This window comes from Salvia miltiorrhiza, chromosome 1 (assembly GCF_028751815.1).
Source record: "Salvia miltiorrhiza cultivar Shanhuang (shh) chromosome 1, IMPLAD_Smil_shh, whole genome shotgun sequence".
Classification (NCBI taxonomy): Eukaryota; Viridiplantae; Streptophyta; class Magnoliopsida; order Lamiales; family Lamiaceae; genus Salvia; species Salvia miltiorrhiza.
Genome location: NC_080387.1, coordinates 51,867,644 through 51,890,788, shown reverse-complemented (window position 1 = coordinate 51,890,788; position 23,145 = coordinate 51,867,644). Strand labels below are relative to the sequence as shown.

Below are 23,145 nucleotides of genomic sequence, written 5' to 3'. Positions count from 1 at the left end.
ATTATAAGAAGATGTATTCTAAAAAAAATCAATTAGCAGAATTAAATTATTAATTAAATTGTCAGTTAATATATCTTGAGATTTGACAGTTTGGCACCCTATAGCTACCATCAACTAGCATTATTTTTTTTCCTGTTCAGAATTAATGGTACAATTTCGGTGGTCAAAATAAAATTTTCGGTGAAGCCGCTTGAAAATCAGCAGTTATATTATCTTTTTATGCATAGTGGCCAATTTGACAGTCAGCGATACAATTAGTTAATTAATTATCCACCAAACCATGTTTTATTGTTTAAATTCATAAAATACTCTATAATTTATAGTCAAATTCTTCCAAGAATGAAAAAATAAAATAAAATTCACACGCATTATATATTTTGAAAGTCGCCAATAAATTGCAGCTTTCTTCCAGTTGTTTTGAAAGAATACTTGGCAAATAAAAATAGATAAATGATGTGATTATCCTTTCATCGTGCCATATATAAGTAACAGACAATAATTTGTATAGGCTTTGGGCCTTTGGCAAAGTCCTTCGATTATTTGCATTGTCACACGTTACATACACGAATTTACCATCATACAAAAATACTGATTATACATATATAATAAAGTCTTAATTAGTTAGAATTATTATTATATATGTATATTATATGTTTAAACATTCCCATATACGTACCAATTTTCTTGGTGATTAATAGTACTATATTCGCAAACAAAGCAAATTTCTCACAAAATGTTGAAGGTTGAATCCAATCTCCTTGCTTAATTTCTTTTTTTCTTTTTCATGATCTTTAATCACAAGTCACAAGATATATGGTTAGAGGTCATTCAGTTATTAAGATGGTCATAACTTCTATAATTAAGGTGGTCGGAGGCATTTTCAGTTATTTTTTTAGTATAAAAAAATATCGTTCAATTCAAATCTATACTATATAAAAAAAGGAGTTTTCAATTTAAAATTAATTTCAAATTAATTTTAAAATTGAGTGACAATTTTGTATTTATAATAAAATTGAAGATTTATGTTTAAATTATTTATTTTTCTTTTTAATTTTCATTTTCTTTAACATCTTATTTGTTGTTACATTTCTTTCCAAAATTGTGAAATTCGATTAATTATAAAATATTTAATATGTATATCAAATTAAAGATCACGATAAGAGCTTTAATATGATATATTTTGTGAAAATATTTGATTTAAAATGTAAAAATTAAATTTATTTAAATATTAAAGTTTTATAAATTTCTCTCTCATCTCTCATCTTTTTTGAATAAATATATTTTTAATTTTTTTTAATTAGAATTTTAATTTTAATTTTTTTAACTTATTTTTTGCTTTTGTTTTTCATAATATCAAATTTTATAATTGTGAATTCTTTTTTATATTTTCAATTCAAATATATTCAATTAAAATAAATTTTTATTATATTTATAAGTATAATAATTGAATTAGTATTAATTTTATATAAATATAAAAATTAAAAATATTTTCCCGTGCATTTCACATGATGCAAATGCTAGTCTATATTAAAAAGGGAGTTTCCAATTTGAAATTAATTTCAAATTTGAGTGGCAATTTTGTAGTTATAATAAAATTGAAGGTTTATATTTAAATTATATTTTTCTTTTATTTTCCATTTCTTTAACTTCTTATTTGATGTTTTATTTATTTTCAAAATTGTGAAATTCAATCATTTATAAAAATTTTAATGTGCATATCAAATTAAAAATCACGATAACAACTTTAATTTGATATATTTTATATAAATATTTGATTTAAAATGTACAAATTAAATTAGTTTAATTATTAAAATTTTATAAATTTCTCTCTCCTCTCTCATTTTATTGAAAATAATGTATTTTTAATTCTTTTTTATTAGTATTTTTTTTATTTTTTTAACTTATTTTTTTTCTTGTCATAATATCAAATTTTATAATTGTAATTTTTTTAATTTTTTAATATTCAATTCAAATACATTTAATTAAAATTATTTTTTATTATATTTATAAGTATGATAATTGAATTATTATTAATTTTTATATATAAAAAATAAAAAGTATTTTCCTGTGCATCGCAAGATGCAAATGCTAGTCAGGGTTTAACTATTAAATTACATATTCTCAGGTGCAGGGCAGATCAAACTGTCATAGCACATCAAATTCTGGGTGATGTTGAGACAAAGACCCAAGATAAAATTTGAGATTGTACGCACATTCAATTTTTCTCAAATGATATTTTTAATTTTACAATTCTTGAAATTTGTGCTATATTGACATTTGCATAGATTTTTGAAAATGGTGAAAATGAAAAAAAAATACCCAAGTATTTATTTTCCTTCTTCATTATAGTCTTACGAATACTCTTACAATGCCTGTGAATATAGAACTATCATTTTCATATTCTTTTTTAAGTCATGTCACATATTTTTTCACCAATCTAAAAATCTTCTAAACAATTTCATTATTTCAGATTTAATTCGGGCCCAAATTAAACCCGGCCCACAGTGGTCCATCGATACAGCCCCCCTTCTACGATGCATGTCAAAATCCAGTAATAAATGCTCCTGTTTTATACCGCCGGTTCATTCCGATTAAAGCCGGTTGCTCGTCGGCTTCCGAGCCGGACCATAATCGGCTGAGCCAGTTTCCCCTTCGCGGGGCCCGCTAGAGCCAATTATTAGACGTGTCACACGTGAACGCAAGGCTCCCCTTCACACGTGGCTTCCTCTCATTGGCGGGAGATTCCAATCAGATATGTGCAACCACACATTGAACTCGAGAGAAATAAATGGACCAGTAAACATTGATTCAATTCCAATTCCGACACTAAAATTGATTATTGATTTATTTGATTGCGTCCCACTAGAATTACTGGAGGATCGCATTTCCTCGGAAGATTTGATTTTGTTGAAGCATTTTTATATGATTTTGTATAAACTGACCTTCGAATTTTATCCTTTTTTTTTTTTTTTCAAAAGTTATGGTTGGAAGAGTTCGACTTTTCATTTCAAATAAACCTGTTATAATTTAAAAAATTCTGATAAAAAAAATGGCAAGTTGAGATTTTGCCTTTCTATTTTGAGTTCTTATAGAAGTACGTGCCATTATACAATGTGATACTCCATTTGTCCCATTACAAATATCTTATTACTTTTGGACACGAAGATTAAAAAATGTGTAGAAAATAGATAAAGTTGGTTGGTGGAAATTATTTAAATATTAGGTATAGAAAGAGAATATATTATCAAAAAATGAATGAGATATTTGTAATGGGACATCCCATTATGAAAAATGTGACATTTGTAATGGGACAAATGAAATATCAATTTATTCTCGTACAAAGTTTTTTTACTAGTTGATAAGATAAAAGATTATACTAACTATTAACAATATTTTTTTATATTAAATAAATAGATCATATCACTTGATTGCATAAATAAACTTAATGCTTTATATTAAAAATATAAAAGTAATGCAGGCATTTAAATTAGTTTTCTGTAGGGCAAAACTCACTAGATTTGATGCATTTTTAAGATTTTATAGATTTCACTATCTGCCACTTCTATGGTATAATTTATTTTATCAGTCGATAATTTTCTGTGAGGTAAAAAATGCTTATATATATATGAAATTAAACATTATTTTCCCAACTCAAAATAGTTCAAATAAGCATAAAAAATCGAAGGGCTTCAAAAATGATAAAATATGACCCGAAAACGGTCGATTTCCATCGCCAGCTCAGCAAGAAACCATCCAATTGCAGAAGGGTACGTGTTGACAGTTGTCGGCACAAATCTTGAAGAGGTAACTATCAGTTGAGATTATGAGTGTAATACAACATTAATAGCAACAAAAATTTCAACTCAATACACAAATAAGGTTGTCCATATTTGAGCAAAAAATAATATATATGCATGCATTGAGGATTTTGTCACATTCAATGGCGTCGGCTTCACCGGCCAAAAGCCGATTGTGGGACTAATGTCTCCTCCCCAACGAAACGTCCATTTCCCAACATTTTTCTAGATCAACTTACACTCAACACTACTAACCCTAGGAACTCCAACCTGGATGATGCCCTTAAGTCGACAGCATATCGATATTCGATACATACAAGATCTTCTGTTATAAAAATAATATTTTAATAGTGAAGATTATTCATATTGCGTGCAATATGCTATTAACGCAATTGAGCCGATTTAGTGGTTAAGTGAGTATTTTGAGAATAAAAGTTTCCAATTCGAATTTCACTGACACTTCAATACTAATAATCATAGGAATTCCAATTCTGGACGATGCTCTCAAATCGATAACGGATCGTTATTCGATACACACAAGATCTTATATTATAAATGGTAGTCATCACTATTTATGTTATGTACAAAAAATGATTTATGCCATTTGGACAATCTAGCAGTTAAGTGGGTATTCGTGTGGCCAAATAATTCAAATTCGAATCTAGCTAATGCTCCTATAGATCTGAACATGTCACACTTGATTTTTGAAATGTGGTTTACTTGTGTGATGTGTTTTGCAAGCTATTTTACATAAAAACATGAGTTTATCTAATGCATACTTAAAATAGTATGCACGGGCCGTGTGGAAACAAATAATGTAGTAACAATGTCATAATCGGAATCCAAATCGATGGTCACACCCTAGATGGATGTGCGTGTGGGTTGGTTGTTGGGGACCAGATTTTGAATTTATGAGGAAACAAATACAATAGGTTTGAACACTAGACTATTGGGTTTTACCTACTGCGTTTCATTGCTTTTGGATTAGCATATCAATATATCAATAATATATGAAGGAGACAAGTTCCCTATCCACGAACTTCGTTTATCTTACTCTATTTATTGCTGTTTTTATTTTTTATTTGTCCTGAGTAATTTTGGGAAATAAACAATCCCCAACATTTATTAGTTACAAATTAATGGGGCCAATGAAATCAAAAACCTAAAAATGAAGAAATTGGTGTGGGGGACACTCTCTTAATTTACGGATAGAAATTCGGATTTAGTAGCAGGTAGTAACATCACGTACAAGGTCAATTAACAATATTTAAATATAGATAAAAAAACAACATTTAAAGATAGGCAAAATAGCAAAACCAACAAAGAGTCAATAATTTTTTTTTGAAAGTGTAAAAAAAAATTATATAGAATTACATGTACTTACTACGTAAATGGTCGTGCCACTTCACGCGGGAACACAATCTTCTTTTTTCTTAACAATTCAAATGTTGAAAACCGATTTACGTCGGTAAGAAAAATAATAGTATTTCGACACAAATTTCTTGAAACTGCCCATTTCTGTCATTTCTCCCACATAGTATATATAAAGATGAATTTTTGTGAAAGTAGCAAGCATTTTTTGTCATTTCGGATTTTGACTGACTTTGCGAGTTCATGTTAATTTAAGCAAGAATTCGCTCGTTTGGAGAAAAAAATTGGACGACCTACTCTAGAAATCTAGTACCATATAGACTAGCCAATTAAATTTGAAGTTAATGCTATAAATAATCCTTCTCAATTCTTCTTCCACTTTCGTGACAAAGGAACCTACAATGGGTATGTAAGTGAGTGTGACAAAGGAAGTGACTGAATGTAAATATACTTTGTTTTTGTGCAATAATATGCAAATTACAAACATTAGTCTTGAACAATTCACAAGCCTATCTTACTCCTTTGTTAGACCATTCTAAATGCATCCATTACAAATTTTTAACTTTTAAAGTACGTTTATTTTTTAATAATTGATAAGAAACACAATTGAGCATTTTTATTTTTATTATTAGGATTTCTTCAATTTCACTATTTTAATAGAATATGAATCAAACTAAATTTGCTCAAATAATAGAAATATCAAATGCATAGTGTCATAGTGATATCCCAAAATTAGCCTATAATATTTTTATTTATCTATGTTAATCCTCAAAAGTAACGTATATCTAGGATTAGCCTAAGAAGTCATTTACTTTTTATGATTTCTTATTTTAATGATCGACAAGACTATGGATAATTATAGGTTGTCACTAAATTAATAAAATAATTCAATATTTATTACAATTCGCAGGCTGAAGTCCAATTAATTTGTACAAATTTGGGTTAGCCCGTGAGGCCGTGACCCGTAAGCCTACCTACTTGCAAGGCCCAGTGACCCATTAGTTCGTCGGGCCGGACCAGTCTAATATTTTTGTAAGCCCAAATCTAATTTAATAGAGTCGGCCCAGCGGACTAATCATTCACGTCGTCCAGTTCTTTGCCGCCGGTTTTCACTCCCCCGTCGACCATTAATATAATCCTAACTAGCCGTTAAAATCCCAAACCATGGCGGCGGCGGTTCCCTCCGGCGGCGTTCATCTGCTCCATCCCCGACCGTGGCTGCGGAACCTCCGACGAACTGCTCGCCCGCTCTCAGTAATCGCGGCGTCATCTTCACGAATCGATGAAGAGCTCAGTTCTACGGTCGAGACGCCTGAACCTCCAATGAGCACAAGCGCGGAGAAAAATACGGCGGCGTATTACCCGAAGCGAGGCCAGCTGCTGGAGCTCGTATGCGAGAGCTTAGCTTTCAAAGGGAAGGGCTTGTGCAAGGTCGCCGGAACCGGATTCATCGTCATGTGCGACCGCGCGTTGCCCGGGGAGAAATTCATCGGGCGCGTGACGAGGAAGAAGGACAATTACGCGGAGGTGTGTTAAATAGACCGATTTTGATCATTTCATGGATAATAACTCAATTACTGTGCATTTAGCTTTGAGTTGCTTATCTTTATGATTGCATCTACTGGATTAACTTTGATGGTAGCGTATTGAAATTATAGGAATTTTTTCTGAGTAATGGCAGTATGTGGTATATTTTGATGAATGACTGAATTTTGAATTGATTAGGTGAAGAAATTGGAGACAATTAGTCCGCATTGGGATATGGTAGAAGCGCCATGTGAGTATGCATCGCATTGTGGAGGTTGTAAGACACAGAACTTGCTATATGAAGCTCAGGTTAGGGCGAAAGAGCAGCAGGTGCGCGAACTGGTTGTACACGTTGGGAAGTTTTCGAATAAAGACCTCAAATTTCATGGCATCATGAAGCCCATTGTTCCGTGTGATATCCAGTTCCATTATCGGAACAAGGTAAGTGTGAATAGTTTCTCCTGCTATACTTCTATGCATCTGATATTTTCCGTTGTTATGAATTCTTGATGATATGGTTTAGGAAGGAAATTCATTTAAAGAGTACTTGTTAGTTGTTATAATAATGCAATACTATTATATAGGAATAAGATTTACAAATTAATGGGGGCTGAGTTTGGGAGAAAATGAGAAAACTTGTTCATTTCTATGGCCATGTAGATGGAGTTCTCCTTTGGGACCAAAAGGTGGGTACCAACAGAACTCTTACTACAAGAACAAGAGGTTCAAGAGCCTGACAAATATGCTTTGGGATTGCATGCTCCTGGATTTTTTGACAAAGTTCTCAATGTCGATAAATGCTTGTTGCAAAGTGATCCAGCAAACAAGGTATGTTGGTTCATATCTTATAGCTTTCCGTTTCACATTAAATATACCTCTCATATTCTGGTATCTTGTGAATGTTGCTGGATTAGTTCACATGTTTCATTGACTGAGAGACTCTTTGTGCATGATTGATGACCCTATGATAAGATATAAACGTGCTCTATCGATAACTTAACAGTATAATCTATCATCGCATTCTTATGTTACTCCAAGATTTTCTTTTATGTTTAGCCATGTAACAAGAATGACAATGTCTGTCGTCTTCCTAATATATTCTTGTTTTTCCCAGTTAAGAACTTCATTTCTTGGTGTTAAAATAGGATATGTGGTAGAAAATGGAAGGTCTATTCTCTTTAAAAAATCTCTCTGATTTATAGGTCCTTGCAGCTATTCAAGACATTTGGAGAAACCCAGAATCTGGTCTTTCACCTTATGATGTGCACTCCCATCGTGGATTTCTGAAGCATTTGATGCTTAGAAGTGGAAGGTAATAGAGTTATCTATTTTATTATTTGCTGATTTTTTGTTTTAGTTGAACCCCAGGATTATATGGACCATGAACTTCTCTTTTAAAGAGAACTCCGAACACTGCCAATAACCTTCTCTCGTTGGAATAGTAGGAACGCAAATGGATCCTCACTTTGCATTCTTTTTATAGCCATTCCTGCGTAGCCTAAGTTTTAGAAAATATGATGTCGGACTCCTAGGTGTGTACCCCGTGTCAAATACCCGGTCTTATCTAACTTTGGTCAACAGAGATAGGATCTATTCCGTTTCATTGCCCATCTATCTAAAAATGGCCATTGTCATTTGAAACTCTTATCTGACTACTGATTACACTGTTGCAGAAATGTAGAAACTGGCCAGCCTGAGCTTATGGTTAATTTTGTGACTTCCTCATACCAACCAGAACTGCTGAAGTCCCTCGTAGATGCAATTTCCCCCTTCCCTGATGTGGTGAGTATTTAAATATTTAATTTTTCATGTTTGGCTGAGATTTTCAGTGATCTGCAAAGGATATATTTTTTGCCAAGATGATGATAGTTTCGCCTTTTATTTGTATTTTGTATGCTGGAAAATATTTTCTTTTGAGCACAGACATATCAAATTATCATAGCATGAGGTGTGTCGAGTTAAATAGGTGCAGAAATCTACTTCTTCTTTCATAAGATATGTCTTTGCCACATACAGCGAATAAAATTTCATATTCACTGTCACTTTCAAACAGTGGAGACATATCAAATGTATCATTTGATAGACATAACTTCACACTGTAGGTAAGCATCATGAATAATGTAAATACTTCGGTGGGAAACACATCCATGGGAGAGCAGGAGTATACACTCTTTGGTAAGCCAGCAATTATGGAGAGCCTTAGAGGTTTAAAGTTTCAAATTTCTGCCAACTCTTTCTTCCAGACAAATACGCACCAGGTATGCAACAAAAAGATTGAAAAAGCTTCATAGGTTTCGTTATTTTGTGTTTCTCTCTGTTGATTGATTTGACAAACTTTTTGACTAGATTGATTTTCCTATCGATTAATTAACTTTTCATGTTAAAGATTGATGCAATCAGTGAATAGTTGTACTGTGCAGGCTGAGATTCTGTATAAATTGATAGAGGAATGCGCTTGTCTGAAAGGAGATGGATCGGAAATAGTTTTAGATCTCTTCTGTGGGACAGGAACCATTGGTCTAACACTTGCCAAAAAGTAATCTTTTTAGCCTGTCCCATTATTTGGATGAGAGTTTATCTAGCTAACACTGTTTGTCCTTAATTATTTTATGTCTTCTCAGGGCGAAACATGTGTATGGGTTCGAGATAGTTGATCAAGCCATAAAAGATGCACGTCTTAATGCGAATCTTAATGGAATATGCAATGCCACATTTGTTCAAGGGGATCTTAACAAAATTGGGGATAATTTTGGTGAATATTTTCCAAAGCCTGATCTTGTCATCACAGGTTATTATCCTGCTCAATCCAATATTAGATTCTTTTCAAAAGACCAGATCCTTTTCTCTTAATCAAGTTTTGAAACTAATCAAGTAACAATCAATGACTAACATGTTTGAAACTGCACATTGATGTCTTTCTAATGACGCAGATCCCAACCGGCCTGGTATGCACATGAAACTAATCAAATTTTTGCTAAAACTAAAGGCGGACCGGATTGTCTATGTATCGTGCAATCCTGCTACATGTGCTCGCGACCTTGATTACCTCTGTCATGGTGTAGTAAGTAGCATTACTTTTTTTGGCTTCTTACAAACAGCTTGTGATGTCCTTGATCGAATATTGTCCTGAAATTCTTTTCACATTAATTGTTGATGCAGCCAGAGAAGAATATCGAAGGATGCTATAAACTGAAAAGCATTCAACCAGTGGACATGTTTCCACACACTCCTCACATTGAATGTGTTTGTCTGTTGGAGTTAAAATGATTCTACCCTTGTCTCAGACGGCTCACTACAACAGCAGCGTCTGAGATTTTTGATCTGGTCAGCCATTTAAGAGGTGTGTTATAGCTTGTTGAAATGTGGATTTGGTCCGAACATGACATAAAATGCAAGTTTCTTATATTTTATTTTTTATTTTTTATTTTTTCCCATGAGCATTTTGATAATTTTGCTTGACATCGGAGCAGCTGCTAGTGAAGAGAATGGATTCCTAATGACAGTGAAAATATAGAGCATTATATTATTTCTAACCATTTCCTAATTTAGAAGCTTTAATTCTTTAAGGGATTGCCTCTTTTTTGGAGCAGTTTATTGTGGTGTTTATTAGTGATTCTTGATTTTGCCTTTTGATTGAGTAAATCAGTACATTAAGAGAGATGCCTTTTCAAATGGGTTTGTAGTAATTCCTATTAACTAAAGAATGCAAACTAAATCTGAAATTATAATCCACTACTTTAGAATATATAGAAGCAATGTAGAATCATGAAAACATACAAATTAAATAAACGATTGTTTTTATTCAAAGGAGGACACTGGCGGCTAGTAGCCACCCAGATTATTACCAGCACACATAAAGAGGGGGAAATTAAAAACCAACTTGGGAGAAGTTGATGAAAAAAAACCCTCAACTAGAAATGCACACAACAAGAAACTAGCAGAAGCAGGAATGAAAAGCAAACGTGATGGGATCAGTCGAGAGGCTCAGATTTCTGGATGACGAAGCTGAAGTTGTAAGCATTGACGCCAGTGTAAACACCGTCGATCTGATCAGTTTCAGTGATTGATCCGTCGGCGGAGCTCCTGTCCTGCTGAGTGTAGGAGAAGGGAATATCGCAGGTGCCCATCGTCCCCACATAACTAACGGTAGCTATACTCCTTGGCGGCACAGGAACTGAGCCCGTCGCCGTGACAGACGTCGTATGCGTCACGCTGTCGTCCCACTCGAACGACGTGCTGATCTGAAAATTGATCTCAATGCTCTCCTCCCCGATGCCGGGCACGCCAGCCGAGATGGTGTTGGTGATCCCCGCTGTTATCGACACGCTGCGGCTGAAAGAGTAAGTTATGTTGTTTTCATACTTAACTTCGACAGAGGTGGCGGCCACCTCATACCCCTCGTTGGTGGCGGTGGAGGTGCCGGCCACGTACGGTGTCTCGCCATATATCCTGGCGTCCTCCATTCGGTACCTCACGTTGTAGATCTTCCGCTCCATCACCAGCTCCTGCACCCAATGGCGGACGGAATAAGAGGTGAGGGGGCTTAAGCCCCCGCCAACAAAAAAAAAATCTACTCTGTATTTTTTTTTATTATTAAATCTTCAGGTTATCGGTTTTTTGGCATCAAAATCTCTCATCATCAAATTAAATCATAGAAAAACCGTAATCTAAAAACAGAGAAATGAAAACTTAAAAAATACAGCCCTCATTAAATATTTTTCGGCATCGACCCCTATTACGGCTATATATTACCTGCACCTGCAACCTGGTTTCGCTGGTGAGGTTGGAGACCGCCGCGTTCAGGCAATTCTCCATCCCGTCCTCGGTGAGGCGCTTGCAGAAGTTGTTGTTTCCGGCGTTCCGTAGCGCAATGGTGGTGCCGTCGATCTTGACGGGCCAGAAGAGAGTGTCCTTGTTGTTGGCCGTGACGTCGGTGGAGTCGGCCCATATCCAGTTAGGGCTCCGCCGCCAGAACATTCCCCAGTGGTCGGACTTTATCCGGACATGGCCGTCGCGCATCAGCGAGACCACGTGGCCGGATACGTCGTCGTTGGGATCGTCGGAGGCGAACTGGAGGTAGTTGTGGTCATCGTACAAGGCCTTGAGGTACTTGCCATTATTTCCCTTGAACGCCACGTGCTCCGGCAGTTTCACCAATGTGTCCCAGTCCACAAACCCTAGCGGCGCGCCCACGCTGTTTGCGTCCACGTAGAAACCCTTGGTGGCGTTGTTCATCATCACGCGCCACCCGGTCGGAACGTGGGTGAAGTAGAGCGTGCCCGCTTGCAGAGTTGGCTCGAAGAGCGTGCACGACGGCTTCGTCGTGTCCTCTTCGGGCTTGTTGGATACGGCGACGATGGTGTCGTCGTCGGCGCTCTTCTGCCAGTATCTGTTGTTGTAACAGAATCGTAAGTGGACGTATTTGGCGTCGATTGCAGCCCGCTCAACTCCGATCTTGACGAGCGGGCTGAACATGCTGTCGCCTCCGTCAGCGACGGAGCCATCGTCTTTGCGGTATAGATAAGTGTTTGTAGCTGCTTTTGGTACATTGATCACCATGAATATCGGAAGCGCGGTAGTTGCCATGTTGCTTCAAAACCTTTCGAAAATTAACACACCTATTAATTTATTAATTAATCGATTTGCAGTTAAAGACTTACATATATTATTTCGGTAAAACTATGACGATCCGAGAAAATTTTAAAAGAACTCGGGGTCCTGTGCAATGGAGTAAACAAAAATTGGACAAATTAACCTTTCAAAGAAAAATAGGATAAATTAATGATATTATATGCTGAACATACTCCATTATCGGATAGATGATTGAGCCTCATAATTTAATTTGTGGCAGCTCATATATCATCATGGTTAGCTATTAACAGAGAGAGATCGTAAATCACCAAGACCAAAACACTACTATATATCTTTAATGATTACATGGTCATTTAAAAGAAACACTACTAGAACTATATATGATGAAACATCAATTTACAAAGAGAATGGATAGAAAAGAAACAAAGATAAAACCAATAAGGAAATGGGTACTGAATAAAAAGAGGACGCACACAAGCATAAATATTATACAAACTTTAACGAAATATAAAACTAATTAAGAGATGCTATCCCTATAATTAACTAAAGACTTGAAAAATAAAGGAAGGGAGAGAAGATTACCGAAACTGATCAGTGTGGGCTGAAAGCTTTCCTCCACTCTCAATGTTTCTTTCTTCAAATGGGTCAATTATATTTATAGAAAGTTTGTGGCACTGCCAACAAATAAATTAATTTCCAAACATTGTAGTTTTTCTACAACACGTGGTCTTTCATCCCAAAGTATATTAAAGGAGTATTTTTTTTTTTTCGTTAGTTGATAGAAGCGCTCATCAATATTCAAATTGACAAGACCAATCACCCTAGAAACTACAAAGGAAGGATAAAAAACTTGGAAAGGGAAAGCCGAATTCACGATTCAGATTTATTTATTTATTATTATTATTTAAATAAAAAGGATAATGTAGCTTGACATGTAAATTGTGCTCATATTAAGTGGGATGACTTAATAGGTGACTTGATAGAAACGAGGACCACAATGGGTCAGGAGGCCACATGGGTGACTTGATTTTTTTAGTTTTGATTTTTGTATTTTTCATTTAAATTTAATTACACAAATTTAAATAACACAATTTACTTCAAATTTAAATTGCATTAATTTGAAAATCCTAAAAATTAAATTAAAAAATTACATAAATCTTAAAAATTTAAAAACATATCCTAAAATAACTATTCCGACCCTAGAGGTCCGAAACGTGCTCGATCAAATCATTTTGGAGTTGAGCATGCATCTGCCTATCTCGGAGAAGTGCATCTCTATGCACATATTGCTCGAAACAAACCGGGGTTGCTCGAGCACTCTCCGTCGAGTCACTGCTAGACGCCCCGTGTCCTGTTTCGTCATTATCTCTCCAATGGGTAACTCTTTCACCTTCGTTCTCCACAATCATGTAGTGGAGAATGATGCAACACATCATAATGTCCTTGAGATGCTCGACGTACCAACCCCGCGCCGGACTTCAAATGATTCCCCATCGAGCTTGAAGCACTCCTAAGGCACGTTCGACATCTTTTCGTGCCGATTCTTGCATCTTCTTGAACCTCTCCTTCTTTGGATTGGTCGCCATCGGCGGACTCTTGACGAAGCAGCGCCACTCTGAATATATGTCATCGCACAAGTAGTAGCCCATCTGATAGTAGCACCTGTTGACCTCAAAGATCACCAGTGCCGCCGTTCCATCCAACATGTCGGAGAATAGAGGTGACTGGTTCAGAACGTTGATGTTGTTGTTCGAACCGACGACACTAAAGAAGGCATGCCAAATCCACAAATATATCGTGGGATGCAACGGCCTCCAAGATCAAGGTGGGCTCCCATTGATCACCGCGTGTATATGCTCTTGGAATATAGGATGAGAGAATGTAAGCAAATTTATTTAGAAATTTATTTTGGAGGATGAAACTTATGAAGAGGCTATATAAGAATTAATGTGTATGTGGGTGTGTGGACGTGACAAACAAAGAAATGAACAAGGGGAACACTTGATTTTTAAAGCTATTTACCTTGATTGCTTTTTTGCTCTACACATCAATACCAAAGTGTACACACATATATATATTATGACTATGTCGGTTAAGTAACCGACTTAATTTGCTAGACTATTCTAGGACACTTATTTGCTAGAATAATCTAGATAGTTAGCTAATTAATTCAAGTTGCCTTTTAATCTAAATATCTTAGGTTCTAGATTTTTCTACTTTCTTCCTATATTTTATTTTTATTTTTGAATCTAGATTTTTCTTTACAAAATATCTTTACTTACAAATCAAGTTTATATTTCAACACTCCCCCTTAAACTTGATTTGTCATTCCGAGCAAAACTCTGAACTTGACGAAATCCTCAAATTTGAGCGGCTTGGTAAAAATATCGGCAACTTGATCCTGTGATTTTACATACTCCACTTGAACCTCCTTCTTTGCAATGCATTCTCTGATGTAGTGAAAGCGGGTGTCAATTTGCTTGCTTCGATTATGAAACACCGGATTCTTTGAGAGCGCGATTGCCGACTTGTTATCCACACAAATAGTTGTTGGCTCCTTTTGTGGCCATCCAAGCTCTTCCAGTAAACTCCGTAGCCAAACTGCATGGCAAACACTGGATGTAGCAGCCACATATTCAGCTTCACACGTTGATAGCGTGACTATGGGTTGCTTCTTGGACATCCAGGTGAAAGCGGTGTCTCCCATAAAAAATACGAACCCGCTCGTACTCTTGCGGCCATCATTATCTCCAGCCCAATCGCTATCACTATAGCCAACAAGCTTATAATCATGAGTATTTGAATAGAATAGGCCGTAGTTGAGCGTACCTTTGAGGTAGCGAAGAATTCTCTTTGCCGCCTTAAAATGCGTAGTGGTTGGATTCTCCATATAGCGACTCACGAGTCCTGTCGCATAAAGAATATCTGGCCTTGTGCAAGTTAAGTACCGTAAACTTCCAACCAAGCTCTTGAACAATGTCGGGTCCACCTTTTCTCCTCCATCATTCTTGGATAATTTTATCCCGCATTCCACTGGCGTGTTGATTGCTTTGCAGTCCTCCATCTTGAACTTCTTGAGAATTTCCTTGGCATATCCTTCTTGTGTGATGAAGATCCCATCTTCGAGTTGCTTGACTTCCACGCCGAGGTAGTACGCCATCAGCCCAATGTCTGTCATCTCAAACTCCTTTGACATGGCCTTCTTGAACTCCTCAATCATCTTTGGATTATTTCCTGTGAAAATCAAATCATCTACATACAAGCACACAATTAAGACATCTCCTCCGTTGGCTTTCACGTAGAGAGCATGCTCGTGAGGGCATTTGGTGAAACCATTCTCCTCCAAGTACTTATCGATCCTGCTATTCTATGCCCTTGGTGCTTGCTTTAATCCATATAGGGCCTTCTTTAACTTCAAGACTTTATCTTCTTGCCCTTTTACCTCGTAGCCCATTGGTTGCTTGATATAGACTTCTTTGTCTATATACCCATTCAAGAAGGCTGACTTGACATCCATTTGATAAATCTTCCATCTATTTTGGGCTGCAAGAGAGAGTATTAGTCTAATAGTTTCTAAGCGAGCGACGGGAGCAAATACCTCATCATAATCGATTCCAGCTCTTTGACTATATCCTTTCACGACGAGCCTCGCTTTATATCTTTCCACTTCACCTTTGGAATTCTTCTTAACTTTATACACCCACTTGACTCCAATGGCCTTGTGCCATTTTGGTAATGTCACGAGCTCCCATGTATCATTCTTCTTTATGGCTTTGATCTCTTCATCCATCGCGACTCGCCAATTTTCACTGTCTGCTGCTTCTTCAAAGCTAACAGGCTCACAATCAGCAAATAGGCAAAATAAGGTAAGATCTTCTAACCTTTCAGTATCCTCATATATCTCGCCCAAACTCCTTGCTCGTGGTGTGGCTCTTTCATTTAAGAAAGATGGTGGCGAGTCTTCAGTGACTGGCACTGGTGAAGCTGGTGGAGTCACTGGCTCTTGTTGGACTTCTCCAACTTGCTCTTCTGTTTTTTGTTCTTCTAACTGTGGGATGTAGGTGAAGTCACCGCTGGAGCTGAAATCCCAGACTCCTTCTTCGTCGAACTCCACATCCCGACTTATCACTGTTTTCTTGGTATTTGGATTGTATAACTTATAGCCTTTAGAGTTAGAGTCGTACCCGATAAAGATGAATGCTTCACTTTTGTCATCGAGCTTCTTCCTTCTCTCATCTGGTACATGCACGTAGGCTTTGCTCCCAAATACCTTTAGGTGGGAAATTCCTGGCTTTCTCCCGCTCCAGGCTTCTTGTGGAGTCATTCCCCACACGCTCCTTGTCGGCGATCGGTTGGATAGGTACACTGCGCACGCCACTGCTTCGGCCCAAAACTCTTTAGGCAGATTCTTCGTCTTTAGCATGCTCCTCGCCATCTCCATGATTGTCCTATTTTTTCTTTCCGCCACTCCATTTTGTTGGGGGGATCTCGGAACTGTCAGGGGTCGCCGAATTCCATTTACTTCGCAAAATTCTAGAAACTCCCTTGACGTGAATTCCCCGCCTCGATCGGACCTCAGGGCCTTGATTTGTCGTCCGCTCTCCTTCTCGACGGCAGCTTTGAATTTCTTGAATGCATCAAATACTTCCGACTTCTGCTTCAAGAAATATACCCACGTTTTTCTAGAAAAATCATCAATGAAGAGCAGAAAATAATTATTTTTACCCAGGGAGCTTGGATTTATTGGCCCACACACGTCAGCATGAATCAACTCCAGTGGCTTTTGAGCTCTTGAGCTTGACTCCTTTGGAAACGGCTTTCTAAACTGCTTCCCGAGTAGACAACCTTCGCAGAGTTGATCGGGATGTTTGATGGATGGTAGGCCTCTCACCATCTCTTTCTTTGATAGCAACTCCAAGCCGCCAAAGTTTAAGTGCCAAAACCGAAGATGCCACAACCAAGACTTATCTTGGTAACACGCTTTCAGGCATTTTGCCATGTCATTTCGAATATTCAATAAGAACATTCTATTTTTAGACATTGGCACCTTGGCAATAAGATTATTTTTGCCATCTCTTATTGAAAGGTTATAATCTCTCATGTGAATATCATAACCTTTCTCTAAGAGTTGTCCCAAACTCAATATATTATTTTTCATATTGGGCACGTAATAAACGTTGGAAATAAATTCATGATTTCCATTCTTCAAGCGAATTAAAATTTTCCCTTTTCCTTTAACTGGAATTTTAGATTCATCACCAAAGGAGACGTTGCCACTTACCGACTCATCTAACTCCACAAACATATTTCTTTTCCCGCACATGTGATTGCTAGCACCAGTGTCGAGGTACCACGTGTCATCTTGTCTTCCAGCTTCTCCTTTATATGCCAGAAGCACACTACCATTTGCTTGATTTGTACTTTCGGCGTAATTGGCCTTCTCTTCAATCCTTATTTTTTCACTTCTGCACTCGGAAGCATAGTGCCCAAATTTATGGCAATTATAACACTTTATCGAAGATTTATCGTACCTCGATTGCGGGTTGCTCCTCCCCCGACCACTTGTAAACTCCTTTCTTTCACTACTATTGACGAAGCCTCCTCGTCCTCGACCACGTCCACGTGCTCGGCCTCTGCCTCGATCTTGCGCTTGGCCACGTCCTCTCCCGAATTGTCCACGGCTGTTGCTCGAATCTTCTTCTTTCTCTTTTGGGCTTACTCGCAACTTTAAAAGTTGCTCTGAAATTTCTTGCTTCTTCTTTTGCTTCTCCTCATATGCTTGCAACGATCCCAACAAGAGATCGATTGTCATCTCCTCCAAATTTTTAGTTTCTTCGATCGTCACCACAATGTGCTCAAACTTTGGGGTTAGTGACCGTAATATTTTCTCCATAATTCTTACATCCTCCAATTTTTCACCATTTCTTTTCATTTGATTAGACACCGCCAAGACTCTTGAAAAATAATCTGAAATTGATTCGGACTCTTTCATATGCAAAGACTCAAACTCTCCTCTTAAAGTTTGAAGTCGTACCTTTTTTACTTGCTCCGCTCCTTTGCACGCATTCTGGAGCTTCTCCCACGCTTCTTTGGCGGTGCTCGCGTTCGAGATTTTCTCGAAATCATCGTCCCCTAGCGCTTGATAAATGAGACAGAGAGCCTTCTTGTCTCTCTTTCTCGCGTCTCGCAATCTATCCTTTTGTTGTTGGGATAGTGCGGCCTCGTCCTGCGGCTCCTCGTAGCCGTTCTCCACGATCTCCCAAACATCGTGGGCTCCCAATAGCGCCTTCATCTTGATGCTCTAATTGTCGAAGTTGCTCTTGTTGAGCATGGGGACTTGAAACGATTGTAGGTTGGCCATTCCACAGGTAGGATTTTATGGCTCTGATACCACTTTCTTGGAATATAGGATGAGAGAATGTAAGCAAATTTATTTAGAAATTTATTTTGGAGGATGAAACTTATGAAGAGGCTATATAAGAATTAATGTTTATGTGGGTGTGTGGACGTGACAAACAAAGAAATGAACAAGGGGAACACTTGATTTTTAAAGCTATTTACCTTGATTGCTTTTTTGCTCTACACATCAATACCAAAGTGTACACACATATATATATTATGACTATGTCGGTTAAGTAACCGACTTAATTTGCTAGACTATTCTAGGACACTTATTTGCTAGAATAATCTAGATAGTTAGCTAATTAATTCAAGTTGCCTTTTAATCTAAATATCTTAGGTTCTAGATTTTTCTACTTTCTTCCTATATTTTATTTTTATTTTTGAATCTAGATTTTTCTTTACAAAATATCTTTACTTACAAATCAAGTTTATATTTCAACATATGCACCGTGTCACGCCTTTGGGCAATTCTTCCACGTGCATCTGAAAAAGGCGTTGGATGTCCGTCGTTATAGGAAGTCGAAGATACTCGGCTCCGTAAGCCCGAATGACAGCCATGCAGAATTTCTTGAGGCATAGACGCCCCGTCGTGTCGGCGACCTTAAGATACTCGTCGAAAGTGACGCCGATGGCTAATTGGCGAAAAGCCACCGTGCATTTATGCAAAGGCGTGAGAGAGGCCCGACCTCGTGCATCATGGCTCATCTGGAAGTAAGTATTTTCAGCTTGCACAGCATTGACGATGCGTAAGAACAACTCCTTTTGCATCCGAAAACGACGTCGGAAAAATGTAGGCCCGTACGTCAGATTGTCGTTGAAGTAGTCTTGCATAAGACATAAATGAGTAGCCTCATGATCACGGTAGACGTATTGTCGGTGATGAACAACACGTTTCGGCTCCGATTGGGAGTACATTTGAGCTATCAATTGTTTCTGCTCCTGGATTTCATCGATGATCGCCTGCGCTATCTCGTCGGACGAAGACGACGAAGTATCATCGAACCATTCCATTTTTTGAAGGAAAAGAGAGGAAGATTGAAGGAGAAATAGAGGAAGATTGAAAAAGAAAATTATTTGGGTGTGTGAATGAAGAAATGGGGGAGGTATTTATAGAAAGGGAAAAAAAAGTTGAATTAACGGCTATGAAGCCGTTGGGAGAAAAACAAAAAAAAAAGGGTGAAGAAGCCGTTGGAAGCCAAAGTTTGAAAATTCGATATTTTTTTAATTAGGCGCGTGTGTGACATGCGCCATTTATTGAAGGGATCGTGGCTCACCCGATAAATCGGGGCAGCCTCGAGTCGTGCCAAGCTGCAGTGGGAGACCCGATACTAGTGGGTGACTCGAGTCACCCGATCGAGTCACCCACTGTGGGTGCTCTAAGTCTTGCGAAATGTTAATTAGACAACATATATCAATTGTTTAATATAGTTATAATTTGTTTCATCCCAATTCAATAATTGACAAAGTTTGTGTACAAATATTAAGAAATGAATAATTTATAATAAAAAAGATAAATATAATTTTTTAGGGTATATTTGTAAAAAAAAATAAGAGATATAAATGAAGATATGTATATATTTTTTAAGTAAATAATGAGTTATGTAGATTATTTATGTATTGATTTTTTATTTTAAAAGTGATTCATTGAATTGAGACGTTTAAATAAGAAAATATGATCTATTAAATATGGAAGGAGGGAATATAATAGCTTTAGGTCCTTATACGATAACAAACTTTTTTAAACTTCAATTATTGCTAGATATGTTTATTTATAATATTTTTGGAATCGCCGAAGAACCACCCATACTTTAATTTCTTGATGTTATATATCCCACCAACTAGAATCTCAAACGTATTAAAATAAATGTAAAATATTAGTAATAACTATGGATCTCTATTATTAATATTTATTTAGTTCAATTCTACATATTATTTTGATTTTTCTGCATAGTGATTACATTTTATATTCTGGGCAAGCAGATAGAACTTTTAACTTTAGAGGGGACCTCTCGGAATTTTAAGTCTTTCAAGGTTGATTTTGCTATAGGTTGTGTTTATTGGTGATTTTTGTGCTTAATTATTGAGGATTTGAGAATTCTATATTCTATCATTCTTTATCTTTCGGAGGGATCGATGAGCTAGATTTCTTACCCATTCGTGTTTATTGAGTTTATTCTTTCCATTATTCGAGGACGAACAATGATGTAAGTTTGGGGGAGTTGATAAACACTCATTTTGCATTGTTTTTAGGAGTGTTTAAGTGTTAAAAGTGTTAGAATTATGCTTGGTTGTGATATCTTTTGTTTAAGTTTCATATTATTTTGGGATATTACGCTTGAGTATGGTTTTGGCTTTATTTTGATAGGTTTGAGAGTTGTTGAAAGCTAAAGTTAGACAATGAAGAATCAAAAGTTGAGTTAGGAGTGCACCGGGTGAAAGAATCGAAGAATCAAGCTCGAAGGGCGCGAAAAACGAGGCAACGATTCATACAGCGGCTGGGCGGCGACCTAGCCGGCGATCTGGGCGGCGATCGCCGCCCGAAGAGGAGTATTTGCACTGAAGCCGGCGACCTGGTCGGCGATCGCCGGGCCGGTCGCCGAGACTTCTGGGACGTTGGAATGTGAGTGGCGATCGCCGCCGAGTGGAGGATTTTCATGCTAGAGCCGGCGACCGCCGGATAGCTCGCCGGGCGGGTCGCCGGACGTCCGGTTTTGCGAAAATTTCCGTTTTTCAGTATTATTTTCGAATTAGAACTCTCTGTTTTACCCTAATTAAAACTATAAATAGGTCCTCTTTAGACCTATCTAGGGTTCCCAGCTTTAGTTTTTCAGTTCCCAACATTCATATTTCAGTTTTATAGCTTTAGAACTTTTTAGCTTTCCAGTTTTCAAGGCTTGGATCAAGATTGAAGATTCAAGCCGCTACAATCGTTTTAATTCGGTTTTTATACAATTTGTTTTTACAATTGCGTTCAATTTAATTATGTTTATGTTTGATTTTATTATGTCTGGCTAGTCTTTTAATTTGAACCTAGGGTTTGTACATAGCTGATTGATTATGTATTTTTGATTTATTGATATCAATTTGCCTTCCAACTTGTGATTCATGATTCCTGGTGCTTGTTCTCTTGTGAATTATCTGATCAATGATTTACATGTCTAGCTGTTCAGTTTGAGTCTTGAATGCGATAATTGTTCAGCTGATTCAGGAATGCATGATATAGTGTTAGCCTTGAGTCTTGAATGCGATAGGTGAAGCTATAGGAAGCTATTCTTTATGTGTTATTTGGAGTTAATTTATTCCTTGGAGTCTTGAATGCGAAAAGGGATTAATTAATCTACGTTCATAGGTGGTCGTTAGAGACGCTTGTGAATAATATAGTGATCTTTCATCAGGGTTGGATTAAAATTGGTAATTGAATCAATAGGTTGAATGCATGTAGTTGATTAGTGAAAGTACATCCCTAGGGTCAGAGCTTTCCTTATATTTGAGTTAATTATCATAGTTTTATATGCTCTTTAGTTTTTATTTAGTTAATCTTAGTTCGTAAATCACCTTCAAATTTGTTTCACTTGCATACTGTTAGAGTCTGTTTAGGAAGTAGATAGAGTAATTTCGTTTTACTGTCTCTGTGGATACGATACTCTGCTTGCTATTTGCGTACTACAATTGCACCGTTTAGTTGCGGTAATTTGTTGCTATAAAAATAGTGATCAACTTTTTGGCGCCGTTGCCGGGGACTATTTAGAATTTACTTTAATATTTCTGACTAGACTTAAGCATTATTTCAGGCTTTTTTTTTTATTTTTTTTATTTATTTATTTCATGGCTCCTGATGTTTGACTGATGTGTCCCTCAGAGTATAGGCGTATAGTGGAAGATCTAGAAAGACTGCTCGAAGAATCGGACAGGCGTGCACAACATCAGTCATATTCAAAGCTGCAGGATGCTGAGGAGAAAGATGAGGAGATTGAGAAAATAGCTGTTGATGAGCCCTCTACTCCAAAGGAGGATTTTAGCATCCCTTATATTTCTACTGCTATAGAGCATGTTTCTATTCCTGCTCCTCCCAAGTCCAACTACAAGCTTGTTGCTCCATTCCCCTGCTGCTTGGCCAAGCCACGTAATGATGAAAAAATGGCCAAGTTCATAGAGATATCTTTGAAGCAGAATGATCCCGATTGTTTTATCGTTGCTTGTGTGATTGGGTGGCTTACCTTTTCAGAGGTTTTATGGGATTTAGAGGTTTGCCTTCTTTTGATGCCTCTCTTTGTTTTCCACCGTGTGGGGATAGGATGAATCATGAGGTATCGTCGAGCTCTAGACGTTCAATTAAGCACTTGTTGGGAGGTAACCCAACTGTTTTCTTTGTTTTGTGTTCTTTCTGTTAGTTTCTTTTTGTTTCTTTGTTTTCTTTGTTTTCTTCGTTTTGGGGTTTTAGTGCAGTGTTGAGCTT

At 37.0% G+C, this 23,145-nt stretch overlaps 3 protein-coding genes across 4 annotated transcripts; 1 reads left to right on the top strand and 2 right to left on the bottom strand.

Moving 5' to 3' along the window:
* The first annotated feature begins 6,233 nt into the window (after positions 1-6,233).
* On the top strand, positions 6,234-10,117 carry LOC130991938 (uncharacterized). The gene is made up of 10 exons (XM_057916397.1): positions 6,234-6,695; positions 6,894-7,136; positions 7,356-7,523; positions 7,898-8,007; positions 8,369-8,477; positions 8,798-8,953; positions 9,116-9,231; positions 9,317-9,483; positions 9,626-9,756; positions 9,855-10,117. Exons 1-10 carry the CDS (start codon positions 6,333-6,335, stop codon positions 9,960-9,962), a joined length of 1,671 nt encoding a protein of 556 aa, XP_057772380.1. The 5' UTR covers positions 6,234-6,332; the 3' UTR covers positions 9,963-10,117.
* A 358-nt stretch (positions 10,118-10,475) lies between these two features.
* LOC130991950 (uncharacterized) lies at positions 10,476-13,074 on the bottom strand. Of its 2 annotated transcripts, none has more exons than XM_057916398.1 (3): positions 12,870-13,074; positions 11,448-12,294; positions 10,476-11,200 (listed from the first exon to the last, which is right to left on the bottom strand). In XM_057916398.1, the coding sequence occupies exons 2-3, from the start codon at positions 12,279-12,281 to the stop codon at positions 10,667-10,669; spliced, it is 1,368 nt and encodes a 455-aa protein (XP_057772381.1). In that variant the 5' UTR covers positions 12,282-12,294; positions 12,870-13,074; the 3' UTR covers positions 10,476-10,666. The 2 variants fall into 2 exon arrangements, with proteins under 2 accessions (XP_057772381.1, XP_057772382.1); XM_057916399.1 differs by lacking the exon at positions 12,870-13,074 and adding an exon at positions 12,500-12,736.
* A 6,050-nt stretch (positions 13,075-19,124) lies between these two features.
* On the bottom strand, positions 19,125-19,700 carry LOC131009710 (uncharacterized). Its single transcript, XM_057937122.1, has one exon. It carries the CDS (start codon positions 19,698-19,700, stop codon positions 19,125-19,127), a length of 576 nt encoding a protein of 191 aa, XP_057793105.1.
* Positions 19,701-23,145: the final 3,445 nt, after the last annotated feature.